The sequence below is a fragment of the Chanodichthys erythropterus genome, chromosome 5 (genome assembly GCF_024489055.1).
Source record: "Chanodichthys erythropterus isolate Z2021 chromosome 5, ASM2448905v1, whole genome shotgun sequence".
Lineage (NCBI taxonomy): Eukaryota > Metazoa > Chordata > Actinopteri > Cypriniformes > Xenocyprididae > Chanodichthys > Chanodichthys erythropterus.
The window spans coordinates 8,472,048-8,486,898 of NC_090225.1; the positions used below are offsets into that span (position 1 = coordinate 8,472,048).

The following is a 14,851-nucleotide window of genomic DNA, read 5'->3' on the forward strand; positions in this document are numbered from 1 at the left end:
TACTCCTGACAATGTCAAATTAGATTTGAAGAGTGCAGGTTCTTATTCCTTCCTTTTAGCCAACAAAATCTCCATGACATTTTCATGTGTTTGAGATAAAGATAAGAGGTTGCACTCAATAAGGGTAATTTTTCATTGATGAATCACTGAAGCGCTGAGCAGAACGGCATAACTAAAAAATAAAATTACTTCACAACAAACATTTCCATGACTTCTTTTACTTCCATTTATCAGGCCTGAAAAATTCCCTGCATCTTTCAGGTTTCCCATAGAAGACTGGATGCAGCATCAGATTATGAAATATATATTTTTAATAATGTCATTAATGTGACCATAAGTTGTAAGCACCTGTCTGGCCTGATAGTATTCCCGCAGTAACTGGTCTCTCTGGATGATGGCTTCGGTTCTCTCTTTCCTGGCCACATCTCTTTCCTCCCGCACGGTCTCGATGTCTTTACAGGCCTGACTCAGCTCTTTCTGGGCCTCCGCTTTGTCCTTCACTTCATGGCAGTATTTTTCCAGCAGCTCGTTTCTCTCACAGATGGCACGGTCTCGATCCACCAGCGATGAATTTAGCTCCTACAAAAAGACACCAACGTCAGCGACAGTTATACACTATTGATTTAAAGTGCTTTTTCAAAACTGCATTTTATTCACTGGCAGCCTAGCACAAACTTGGCAACAGAAAGGTGATTTACAGAACAGAGAGCATATTATAACAAGACCCAGTCCAACCTTAATCTTAAATACTGTATACAGGGATACAATGACTCAAAAGACTGCTGATCATGAAGGTCAGAAAAAAAAAAGATATGTTTCCATCCACCTACTTTTATGCACATTTTGGGATACTGCATAAAAAAATTTAAAAAACACTGGATGGAAACACAAAGATGTGCATACATTCTAAAAATGCACATAAAAACTTGTGCACTCAATGGAAGCGGATAAATTTTTTTATCCGATAAGAGGACGTGCATAAACTATAGGAAGTGTCTCACACGATTGCATTCCCAAACACCAGGCATCCGAACACAAGATAACATGACAGTGTTTTTTGCGTTTCATCTGCACGTTCTGAGACAAGTCATTTACGATGAAGGAAAAAAAGCCACAGTGGCTTCCCCGATTGCAGTAACTTCCATTTTCATCACAGATATTTTGCACCCATTTCCTAGGAATAGTGATCAACTGATGTATCGGTTTACCGATATTTTTCCAGATATTTAAGCATTTTTCCATAATCGGGTATCGGTTTTGTAATATCGGATTCGCCGATTTACGGCGCCATCTTGTGGCCGTTTTGAGACTTCCTCTGTCTGAGGAGATCAGTCAACAACAACTCAGTGCACAGGTAAAGTATATGTTCTACTTGGTTTGCTTTAATTAATCAACTTTATTTAACATAAACATGCACAAATGAGATCTGAGACATAAATTCCTGATATAGTTAATTTATGCAGCTTGTTTCTAAACAATTGAGACAAACTCATTGAGTCACGTAGTGTAATTCGTCATGTCCTGCCCCAATAAAGACGTAACTTTACATGAATTAAATAAAACAGACGTGAATGAGTGCATGTTGAAAATAAAAGCGCTGAATTTAATTCTCTATCTGTTGTATTTGCTCACCATTAGTCTAGAAGAAAAAGTTCGTTCATATTGCTTAGCAACTGATGATCATGAGGCTTAAGCACGGCCACTGAATGAAACTTTTGACAACATTATCTTGTTTAAACACCCTAGATTATATTATCATTTACTACATAACAATTATTTCGCTAATACACATATAAATATAGCCTACCGCTTTGTGGAAATTAATTATTTATTATCTCCATGCGCGATCGCGGTTGATTAAGTTATAGTCAAACAGCACTTTGTCAGTTGGCATTTCATGATTTAACATTAGATTAAATTTAGATCATAAAATGCCAACTGGCAAGTGCTGTTTAACTTTATTAGATTATATAATCATTTGATTTACTACATAACCATTATTTAGTTAATACAAATCTAAATAAATGCAGCTCTGTGGAAATTTAGTATCTCCACACGCGATCGCGGTTGAGTAGCCCAATTTTAGTTTTGTGTAAATGCATAGATAAGTTACAGCAATTTGTCAGAAAGCATTTCATGATCTAGACCGACAAAACATAATAATTAATAACACTAGTTGGAAAATGCAATGATGTATGCTGTTTTGTTTGTTACTTTCCTGACAATGTTATATATTCCAACTAATATTATTCAGTAAAGTTTTTTTTGTTTGTTTTTTTTGTATGCGAGGAGGGAGTGATTGTTATAAATAAAATGGTTTGTTCAGCTCATTTGTGTTGTAATAATTGTCAAAAACAGAAGTATAACAGTAAATAAATATCGGTTCTGCATATCGGTTATCGGGTACATAAACATGCAAATAATCGGTATCGGTTTAGGTTATAAAAAAATCAATATCGGTCGATCACTACCTAGGAAGTGATGATTTTGTTCTCTTGAACACACGGGATGGAAATACTGCTTTATTCACAAATGTTTTATGCGATATTCCAATCTGACATCAGTTATTATGAAGGTGTTACCTGTCTGAGAGCTTCTAGCTCCTCACTGGCCACCATCCTCTCAGAGGAGGTGTTTTTGAGCCGGGCCTCTGCCGCTTCAAGCTCTGTCTGCAGCTTGTCGACCTCTTTAATGACCTGGTCCCTCTCGCTCATGATCAGTCTGTATTCATTAAACACAGAATCTCGCTCCTCCTTGTACTTCTCCGCATCCTTCACCGCCTTCAGCTGGAAGTTCTTGTAGCGCGTCACTTCCGACTGAAGTCTCTCCATCTCTCTCTGTAGCTCCTTGTTCTGGGCTGAGGCCTTATTCAGCTCCTGTTGCACTGAGTCAAACCTGATGGGATACAAAGCAAAAATGTGAATTAATTAGTAATTCCTGCGGGCAGTCGTGGCCAGTCATACTGGTAATTTGAAGGTTGCAGGTTCGATTCTCAATACTGGCAGGAAATGACTGAGGTGCCCTTGAGCAAGGCACCAAACCCCCAATCACTCCCCGGGCGCCACAGCAAAATAGCTGCCCACTGTTCCACGTGTGTGTTCACTACTCACTACTCCTAATGTGTGTGTGCACTAACTTGGATGGATTAAATGCAGAGGACAAATTCTGAGTATGGGTTACCATACTTGGCCTTCACATGTCACTTTCATTTTCATTATTATGATTAATGAATGATTTTCATTATTATAATGCTTAAGGACTATTTTTATAAGTGGGGCATGTTCATTGAAGAACTGAATTGAAAGACTGGCAACTGACTGTATTGACCGATCAGAAGCCAGAACCGCAATTGTCTGATTTATGTGAAGGATATAAACAATGTACACATCTTGTGTAAAATATATGACAATATATTGTATGTAATGCCTGTCATTCACAACTTCTACTCATCCCTGTGTGTGAATTTATTAAATATTTAGGCAAAATTGAGTATGCTTTCAGCTGTTTAACATATTTTACCATATTTCAATCAATTCAGCACTTTTTGCCTCAAACTCAGAGCAGAAAATGCAAAAAAGGCTGCAGATTGTGTTTTATGTGACTGTAGTGTCTAAAAAAGGTGTTGATGTATGACCTTTAAATAAAATGTACACATCTTGTATAAAATGTGTGCCGATATATTTTATGTAATGCCTATTAATCAAAACTTCTACACATCCCTCAATCCTTATGTGTGAATTTGTTAAATATTCAGGCAAATCTGATTACTTTCAGGCCTGTTTAACATATTTTACCATATTTCAATTCATTCTGCACTTCTTGCCTCAGACTCAGAGCAGAAAATGCAAAAAAGGCTGCAGATTATATTTGACATGACTTTAGTGTCTAAAAAGTTAAGCTGTTGATGTATAATCTTTAAATTTACTCGTAGAGTGTTACAAAACTCTTAAAACACATTGAAAACGACTGATGCTGCTCGTACCGTCTCATAGATGTGGACCACTGCTGTTGGTACTGGATGGCCGTGTCACGCTGTTTCAGCAGAGTATCTATTTGTTTTTGCAAGCGCCTGTTCTCCTCCTCCACCTGCTCTAGTCGACTCAGATCTGTGTTGTGACTGGCCACCTTCTCACTGTATCTTTTGCTCAAGACGTCGTATTCCTTCTTCACCCCCTCCAGCTTGTCCATCGCTGTGTCATAGAGCTTGTTCAAAACCTCTGATGACCCGTTTTCCCTGATTACCTGTAATGGAAAAGACTTTCATGAATCTGATTTACTGTGTGGTGTCAAAAGAATCAATAAATAAAAACAAAAAGAAAAAAATAAATTAAAACAAGAAGACAAACAAAAATAAAAACAAAACAAAAAGATTACCTGTGTCGAAAACGGCTCGGATGAACCTGATTTACTGTGGTGTCAAAATAAAAAAATAAAAAAAATAAAAAAACACAAAACAAAACCCTGATTAACTGTGTTGAGAAGAGCTTTCATGAACCTGATTTATTATGTAGTGTCAAAGAAAATTAAATAAATAAATAATAAAATAAAAACTTAATAAAATTAAAAAAAAATTAAACAAAAAACTAAAAACACAAAACAAAAGCCTGATTAACTGTGTTGAAAACAGCTTTTATGAACCTGATTTATTGTGTGGTGTCAAAGAAAATAAATAAATAAAAATAAAACTAAGAAACAAAACAAAACAAAACAAAAACACAAAACACAAAACAAAACCATGATTAACTGTGTTGAAAACAGCTTTGATGAACCTGATTTACTGTGTGGTGTCAAATAAACTATCAAAGAAAACAAAACAAAACATAAAAATACAAAAAAAATATAAAATGAAAATAAAAATAAAAATAAAGGTTAAGCCTTTCGACACTAATTATTTGTACTAAAATTAAAAAGTATTTGTTCTTAACTACATAGGCCAGTGCAAAAGATATTGATATACAGGCATTATGCACTAATGTGAAATCCAACTGATGTGTGGTCACATGTCTGAATATACTGCCTTATTTTACAATGGTTTTGAATGCGGCTCATCATATATTTCAGAGTCTGGACTATCAATGTTATAAATTTGCTTTTATCTTCACTTGAATTAAACATCTACAATGCAAACACCAGAGGGCGATCATGAGTCTATAAAACATCTAATGTACTCACAAGCAAAATGCTGTCACTGCACTTATACACAAAAAGGAAACACCGCATTCAGTATTAAACAAACAGCATTAAGTTCACTTGTTCCGCAAAATGCTGACCTATTAGAACACTATATGTCCTAATGACATAATCGAAGGTAATTCCCTGTCCGGGCAATAAACCCACACCTCAGTGGGGCCTGACCAAGCCACAGTGGGATTTCATATGCTGAGTGATTGGCGTCCGTATCTAACTCTCCTCTAGGCCAAGTAATCAGTGCTTAGAGTATTGACTAACTGCAAAAGCTTCTGTCCTTCATCAGTCAGTGAGCACTTGCCCTTCCAGGCTGACCTTTTTCAAACAGGCGGAGTGCGTTTTGTGCAGCCTGTGGGCAGCGCAAGCATTGCTGACGGGCCAAAACACGATTCAATCTGTATGCTACAGTACAGATCCTGTGGCATGCCTGATGTGACATCTCTGTGACAATTAAGACCGCTCCAGACACATAACAGGAGATATCCTAATGCGCTAAACCTTTCCATTTGTGTTTGTGGGTTTAATCTGGAAAGAAAGCCTGATAAATCAATCCGACAGGAAAAGGTTCATTCCTTCATGGCAGCTGCAGACAGCAGACACCGTGTTGACACGGTAGCATCTGATTGAAAAATCTCCTGTCCCTGGCTTCCGATTTATGTCAAGGTCAGATATGGTTGCACTACTATGGGATGCTCAGCCTCCGGATTTACAAACATAAACGCTGCTGTTCATGATGCAACAGACGTACTAATCCCACAACAGTCTGCGCTGCGGGGGAACGACAAAATCTGCAATTTAATTAACCATCCCTGGAGCTCTCCGAAAAACTCAGGGATCGATTTTGCCAGACAAATGTCACTTTTTGGCTGATGGCAGTACCACTAGGCCTGTTTCATACTGCAAGTGTAAGAAGTGCATATGTATTTTGGTGCCGGTATTAACAGGTTATGTTCACGCTGTGTGTATTAGCAGGGCGGTGCTGCGAAGAAGTGGTTCTGCAAAGCAGAGTTTCGGCACTGAGCCCATTTTTGCTGTTTATAGCATGCTGAACTAGCAGAAACATGGTGAAAATTCATTTCAAACCTACACTACCATTCAAAAGATTGGGGTCAGTAAGATTTATTTTTTTAATTAATCCTTTTATTCCTCAAGAACATATTAATTTGACAGCAAGGGCACAGAAAAGACATTTACAATGTTACAAAAGATTTCTGCTTCAAATAAACGCTGAACTTTGGAGCTTCTATTTATACTGTAGAACAATCCTAAAAAAATGTATCACCGTTTCCACAACTGCAAATGGCAGGCATACAAAACTTCTTTATAAAAAAAAAAAATCAAACCAAATGTTTACGACTCTGTCAAATAATGGGACAAGTTAAACATACAGTGACAGGAACACAAACACTGTGTCTATTCAGTAAATCTGACTGAACCCAGACAAATTTTATAGCTACAATTTTGGAATTAGGGTTTTGTTCTAAGATAGGTATGATGTAATTTGGATTTAAAAACAATCCCCTTCTTCATGGATTTATTAGACTCTTCCCCTTCTTTATTAAATTTGTCAACTATAAAAGTCTAATAATTCACAAATGCACACATGATAACAATTTTACAATTTAAGGCCATTATTGAAAAATACTCAATGTATTAATCCAGAAATCACTTGTTTTTTCTATGAAGCTACAGCAGAATGAAGTGATGGGGGTAACACATTAGTAACGCGAGTTATGTAATCAGATTACTTTTTTCAAGTAAACCGTAAAGTTACGCATTACTTTAAAATTTACAAAAAGGGGAAGGGCATTTACAAAAAGGGGAAACAGAAAGGGCCTTTACAATGACCAAAAATAGAACTTTTGTGATTATACTAAGCAAGCTCAGCCTAGGTGAGAAAATGCAATGCAAAAGTAATTTGATGCATTACTTTCCATAAAAAGAAACTAAGTTACATTTTTAGGGAGTAACACAATATTGTAACATTACTTTTAAAAGAAACTTTCCCCAACACTGGTCAGTGCATTTCTGTTACAGCATTTCATTTACACACTGCTTGTATGAAACACATCTTAGTTGTCCCTGGAGTGTGTGTAAAGTCAGTACCTGTTGTTGCTGTAGTCTCATGTCGGCCACCTCTCTCTGATCTTCAGAGTGAAGTCTCCTGAGCTCCTCACAGCTCTGTTTCAGATGGTTGTGTTCCCGAACCAGCTTAGCATTTTCTCTCTTCACAACCTCCATCTCCTCCTTTAACTGAGACTGTTCACTTAAGAGGCGGCTGTGCTGTATGCTGAAATACAAACATAAAACAAACGAGCTATTTAGCACATGAGAATCTGCATCACACTCCACCTTTGTAGTCTAGGTAATGTTTAACTTTTTTTTTTCTTTTCTTTTTTTTCTTTTTTTTTTTTCACTTTTTGTGCAGTTTAGGTATTGATACAACCGAAACTCTCAGAAATGTATTAAACCCTGACCTAGAGTGGTAACTCTACAGTACATTAGTAACTAAACAACGACTTGTTCCAAAATCTAGTAAGCCATCATTTTATGGCATCAGAGTAGTGTAAGCCACATGATGTTGCAGTTCTAAAATACCTTGTTTTCAGACAAATTCTTAGTTAGCATCTCACGGTACCATCATAGAGAGTGCAATCCCATAATACATTGCAACAAACTCCATCCAAGATGGCTGATAAAGCAAAAGAAATTCAATTATGAATATAATTAAATACTGGAAAATATCAATTATCTATTTTAAATGAATTAAAATGAACTATTTCACCAGATATTAGTGGGTTGTTGAAAATAAAAAACAGAAAATATTTTTCAGCCTTTTGCGTGCTGTAATCACACACTGTTGAGTGAATGGGGAATATGGGATTAATCCATCGTCAACTCAATCTTCATCTCTATGTGCCCAGCAAAGATGGGGACAGGAGGGCATGTGTCCTGACATCATAATCAGATTACATCCGCTGCACATCTATGTGTGGTTATGTTGGTGTGTGGATGACCGCACACTGGCAAACAAGGGTGCGTCAGAGACAATGGAGCAGAACAAACTTCCTTGTGTACACGATCAAATATTGCCAACCTGTTTAGATAACGAGGCTACATTAAACCAATGTCATTTAAATTAATGATGTATGGCAGAGCAGTTTTACAATATCTTGTGGATGTGGTTTCATTTATGCATAAGACTTTTTATAGAAAGACACTAATGGGTTCACACAAAAATGAAAATTCTGTCATTTACTCTCTATCCAAACCCATCATAACTTTCATTCTTCTGTTGTACACAGAAGAAGATATTTATATATATATATATATATATATATATATATATATATATATATATATATGTATATATATATATATATATATATGTATATATATATATATGTATATATATATATATGTATATATATATATATATATATATATATATATATATATATATATATATATATATATATTTATATATATATATTTTTTTTTTTTTTTTTTTGGGCCAATGTTGTTTGACCCCATTGACACTGACTGTATGGACAAAATTCATCAAAAATATCTTATTTTATCTTCAACAGGACGACATGGGGGTAAAAAGGTAACAAATCTAAATAATAATAAAAAAAAAAAAATTCAATTCAATTAAAAAAAAATTCTTTTTTTTTTTTTTTGTAGTTAAGGTTTGAATGATATGTGGATGACTAAAAAAGGAATTTAGATATTGGGGTGAACTATTCATGTAGATATAAATATAATAAAGGCCCTGTTCACACCTGGTATTAAGATGCGTTTTGGCCGATCGGATCACAAGTGGACAACACTACATATAGGTATAAACATGGTCTAAAACATTTTGAGCTTGTCCACTTTTGACCACTTCCAGAGGTAGTCGAAAAAGTATTTGACCAGATTGCTTTTGTAGTGTAAATGCTCATGTGGTCGAATGTGTTCAAACAGACACAAAAGACTGCCTACTCTCCGCCTACTGACCTAACACATAAACATTATGGGAGGAGCACTAGCCAGACAGTAAATTTAAACTTTATCGGCTGAAGACCCAAATTTGGTTTGAAGACGAAAAACATACCAAGCACAATGTTCTCTCACCATTCCTGATTTCTAACACACTCACAGCATTTGGCATGGTCTTGCGGCATAAACAAAGCAGAAACAAAAGCTGCTGCTCTCCGTATGTTTTTCCATTATCTCCTCTCCGAGTGCAGTTATATGTAAATTGCATGAGTATATTTTGTCCATTAGATCGAAAGATCTGAAAAAACCCATACATTTACCTACCCACAGAATCTTCCTTAGAAGAAATCAGGACAGAAGTGGTTGAAAGTAGACAAAAGAGAGGGATTAAAATACCAGGTGTAAACGGGTATGTGTCTCCCCCGTCTACTTGTGATGAGATTCTGATCGACCAAATGCATCTGAATACCAGGTGGAAACAGGGCCATAAATTAATAATTTTCAAATATAAAACTGCTCCAAAACCGGCATTACGCACTCAATATTGCAACATGAATTGAGCTCCAGAACAAAGTGCTTCAGACATTTAATAAAGCCATAATTAACCTCAAGATGATGTAAGCGCTAATTAAAAACTGTGCTACAAATGCAGCAGATGGCTTTTGGCATCAATTCTCTGTGTTTAAGAGAGACATGTGGAGCCTGTACTCACTGGTAGTAGTCTGCTTCCTTCACGGCCTCCTCGCACCTCTTCAGAGTCTTGGTGTGCTGGTTCTGCAAGGACTGTAGGTCTGCCATGGCCTTCATGCACTGCGTTTTCAGACGCTCGTAGTCATGACCAGGTTTGGAATTTGGCCTTTTAGAGACAAGAGTAATACATCAGCACTGCGTCCCTCAGTCTGCAAGGGCAGCCCAATGTTAATTGGGATAACAGGGATACACTACTGGTCAAAAGTTTGGAATAGCTAAGATTTATATACAGCATTTATTTGAAATAGAAATCTTTTTTTAACATTATAAATGTCTTTACTGTCACTTTTGATCCATTTAATGCTTACTGGCTAACATTTGCATGGTAGTGTATCATGGTTAGCACAAAAATATTAAGCAACAAAAAACAACATTTTCAACATGGTTTAATCACATTTTTTTTTTAAACAGATCACGGTTCTCCCACAATTCTGAATAGACAACAAAATAACATGTAATTTACTAGAGGTTCTGACAAAATTATAATTGCTGCAGTCTATTTAAAATGTTAAATTATATATAAAAAACAAAAACAAAAACAAAAACCAGTTTGAATGAATGATTCAATGACTCACTCATAAAGACTTCATGACTGCAAGAATCATTGTTTTTGAATGAATCTCTTGAATGAATGATTCAATGACAAATACATTTTTTAACAGTCACTTGTCGCCATCTAGTGGAGTAACGATGTAATCGATACAATCGTTATTTGAAGAGCCAAACTACTTTCAAAAGGTGATTTGCTTTATTTTGATCGCTAACATAGATATCAGTTTTTATATCCGAACTATAAACTTTTATCCCTGTTCTTCTGTGTTAATATGAATATTTGTAACAAAAATAACTGTACTGTGTGGTTGAAAAGACTGTTTGTGAAGCTGTTTAATACCTATGAGAATCATTGTCATTTAGTAATGAGATCATGTTTGAATTGAGATTGCGATCTTTAATGACTAATCGTGCAGCTCTACCTTACAGGTTAAATTACATTTTTAAAACAATCAAATAGGAAACAGCTCTTTTAACTTGTCATAATTTCACAATAATACTATTTTTACTGTATTCCTAATTAAATAAATGCAGCCTTGGTGATTATAAAAGAAGGTTCATGCACAAAAAGATCTTCATTTGTGTTCCAAAGATGAATGAAAGTCGGTTAAACAGGAGCAAAAAAGAACCAGTGAAACATTCAAGGTCCTGTTTTAAACCAAGGTTGGTACCTGCAATCATCGAAGGTGGTGCCAGGGGAGGCGAGAGCCAATCGCTTGCGAAGTTCATCCCGTTCCCTGGTGACCTGTCTCAGCTGGAACAGGATGGTATCCAGGTTCTCGCTGGCCGGCCGGGTGTCACTGAGCGCAGGTGGAGGTGATGAGGCTTTGGTACCTGCAACAGTGAGCACGTCACCGGAGCACAGACAAGCTCACCCAGCACTAATGTAGAGCTATGGTCTACACGGTTTCCCCAAAAAATAAGACTTCAATGGAGGAATCCAACTTGAAATTACATGATAACTTCACATCATAACAGTAAATGACAATGGTATTGATAAGACCCTCTGTTGTGAAAATCAAGTTTTAGATGTTGTTTATATGTTTATGTGGTGTTTTTAATATGCTTTAAGACAAACCATGTGCAAATTCATCAGTCAAAAACCACTGGTGAGTATTTTCTCCTTAAAACTGCAGTGTACCAAAGACAATTTCAAAAACACAGTTTGAAAACGCCTGTTTCCTACATCACACACATGTAACCAATCCCGTTAATGTGCGGACGGGGCTTTTCCACAGTGAGCACAAGAACACATTTAAAAGGGATAGTTTACCCAAAAATGAACATTTTGTTATCATTTACTCACCCTCAAGTTGTTCCAAACCTGAGTTTCTTTCTTCTGTTGAACACAAAAGAAGATATTTTAAAGAATGCTGGTCATCAAACAGTTGACGGTAGCCATCGACTTGCAAAGTAGGAAAAACTACCATGGAAGTCAATGGCTACCGTCAACCGTTTGATGAAACTCATACAGGTTTAGAACAACATGAGGGTGGGTAAATGATGACAAAATTCTCATTTTTGGGTGAGCTATACCTTTAAGAAGGGACAGGGGGGAAAAAAAGAGAAAAAAAAAGGTACATATAGCAATATAGTGGGTGAATTATGTAAACAAGGTATATTAGGATGTTATGATGAACTATATGCCTTTCTCCACTGACTTTCTATGATGTTCAAAGCATTTCTAAGGATGCTGATTTTTAGAAGGCAGCTGTCTGACTCTAAGATGGCGAATGGGAACACGGTTTGTGTAACATTAGCAACACATTATTAGCTGTTTGATAACAGTCAAACCAAAGGCTAATCATATTAATTATTGTTGTGTGTCTGATGTTGTAGAGACCGATACATAAAACGCATTACCATCGACTTGTAGACGACCCTGTATAATTCACTCCTCCACTTCTTCTAAATTAGTTTCTGGTTCAAACATATATGGCAGAATTAAACAAATATTTCCACTTGCCCTTGTGTAGTGTTTACTACAGTTGAAGTGTGGATCAGGTAGTCCGAGCTGGAGTGATTGGGAGGAGATGGGGACTAATTTGCATATTCATGGTTCCGCATAAACTAAATGAAGCAAGGGTGTAGAGTTACATTAGATTACATAAGATTAGTCTATATTTAATTTATAAAGCGAGTACTATATAGTGTTATTTTAGATTACATTTGTACCTGAATAAGTTAGACCTTACTTTATTTGTAACTTTGTTATATTTTAAACTTCGCAGTATTGAAGTAATTATATTTATATTCGAGAGTGTCTATGAAGCTTTACAATACATATGTTAGTTTTAGTAGTTTTGTAGTATTTATTTACAATTATAGAATTTATTAATATTTTGAATTTGCTTTTATTTTAAAATATTTTAAATATTTAAATATTCTTTTTTTTTTTAATAATAACAACACTTTTTAGGCAGAGCTACTGTGACTAAAATAAAAAAAATAAAATACAGGCTTAAAATGAAATCTGACCTTTAAAGCTCGACAGTACTAAAAAAAATAAAAAAAAACGCAGAGCAAAAGAAAGCTGCATAAATAAGCGTTAGCAAAAAAATGTGAAAATGCTTGAGGTCACAATGGCAGGCATTCTGAGCACTTTATGTAAATGATGATCTTTTGGGATGAGCTGCAACTAAAATTCCACAATAATCTTTTGGTCTTGGACAATCTGCTGCAGATATTCAGAGAATGAATTAAGCTTTATTCAGTAACAAAGAGGATAATCTACATTAAAGATAAAAAGCAAGGCAGAGAACATAGTATTTGTCAAGATGTCATTTCATTGTCTTTCTAGGGATTTATTAGAGGAGGTTAACATATCTGGATAAACACCACAAAGCTTTTTTCCACAAATTTTCAGGCCTAGAAATATACTTGTGATAGCTTGTGGGAATCCTCAGTATGGTGAAAATTATTAAATTCACTGTGTAAAATTGTCTGAACATTTTTAAAGCATATAGCAGCTGATTTTAAAATAGAAGTCCTATTTATACCAAGTTGAAAACATGCATGACAAGATTTTAAAACAAAATAATGCATCTTAATATACGTCACTACACAAGTACAATATCATATCATGCTGCAATTTAGAGATTAGGTTGATTTTTCTTTTTTTTAATTAAACACTTAAAAACAAAATGTATCATGACTAAAAAGTTGATGTGAAAAAATTGCTTTGTGCAAAACTTTGGCGTCAAAAAAAAAAAAAAAAAAAAACGCCAAAAGTATTTGCAACTGACTGTGAACAGGCCTTTTGTTGACCTCGTCATCTCAAACCCACATTGCTCCTCATCAGACCCAAACAGGCAGAGGGCATTATGGGTATCTCTAGCACAACAAAACTGCCAAGTCATTTGGATGACAGTCAGCCTCAGAGCACATTCTCCATTGGCACCGAGCTAGGAGAACAGGGCTCGGCGTTCAGATAGATCTGTCATGCCCTCCAACACCCGTTATCACTGTTCATCTGTTCACTTCAGTCTGATTTGAATTGATTTACAAATGCATCAAACACACCCGCATGCAAACAAAGCAAGGTGACAATGTGTGCAAGGTGTCAAGAGTGGGAGACGAAACTCTGACATACCGACACTGCTGAGGGAGCTGCTGCTCTCAGAGTCTGATGGCATTGTGGACAGGACGCTGTAGGTGGACCCTGCGGAGGAGAGAAAACACCATTAATAACTCAATGCCGACGCTTACAGCTCTTTTATTAACAAAATGCTCAATGTTGGCAGAAAGGTAGTACTTTAGAAAACACAAAATAATTTATCCGCAATTCTCTAAAGCATCACACCTGGATATTTATTAGATATGTCAGTGTGAATGTTTTTATTAGTTTTCACACTTCAAATCGTTCGTCAATAAGGTGTCTACATGCAGGGTCTATTAGTTTATTTACATAAATTATTAGCATTTCTTAATTTATTCTATTATATATATATTTATTTATTTATTTTTTCCATAATATATTTAGATATTTATTACATAACAAATAATATAATAACTACATTTAACTACATCTACTACTACTACTACTACTACTACTACTACTACTACTACTACTACTACTACTACTACTACTACTACTACTACTACTACTACTACTACTACTACTACTACTACTACTACTACTACTACTACTACATATATTTTTACATTACATAATAACAACATCTAAATACAACTATATTGTTATTATTAATAATAAAAAATAATATATTTGTAATTTTATATATACATTTCCTAATAGACATTACAATGGTAATAATGTTTAATTTAAAAAAAAAAAATCCTTTATGAAAATTATAAATATTTCCTATTATTATTTTTCTATTATAGTAATAAAATAATATATTTATAATTCTATATT

The 14,851-nt window shown here is 35.3% G+C and overlaps 1 protein-coding gene across 9 annotated transcripts in view; it reads right to left on the minus strand.

Moving 5' to 3' along the window:
* Positions 1 to 14,851, minus strand: part of dlg5a (discs, large homolog 5a (Drosophila)) — a 71,631-nt gene that overhangs the window by 35,172 nt on the left and 21,608 nt on the right. For 4 of the 9 annotated variants that reach the window (XR_010895192.1, XM_067385888.1, XM_067385886.1 and 1 more), the window contains exons 2-9: positions 14,066 to 14,134; positions 11,780 to 11,812; positions 11,145 to 11,307; positions 9,884 to 10,027; positions 7,294 to 7,477; positions 3,983 to 4,242; positions 2,583 to 2,895; positions 349 to 579 (exon numbers count right to left, since the gene is read on the minus strand). Coding sequence is in view for 8 of the 9 variants with exons in the window: in XM_067385888.1 (XP_067241989.1) it covers positions 349 to 579; positions 2,583 to 2,895; positions 3,983 to 4,242; positions 7,294 to 7,477; positions 9,884 to 10,027; positions 11,145 to 11,307; positions 11,780 to 11,812; positions 14,066 to 14,134 (1,397 nt within the window). In the remaining variant the exon portion in view is untranslated. The remainder of the gene's footprint in view (positions 1 to 348; positions 580 to 2,582; positions 2,896 to 3,982; positions 4,243 to 7,293; positions 7,478 to 9,883; positions 10,028 to 11,144; positions 11,308 to 11,779; positions 11,813 to 14,065; positions 14,135 to 14,851) is intronic. The other 5 variants (XM_067385892.1, XM_067385891.1, XM_067385890.1 and 2 more) reach the window with 3 other exon arrangements.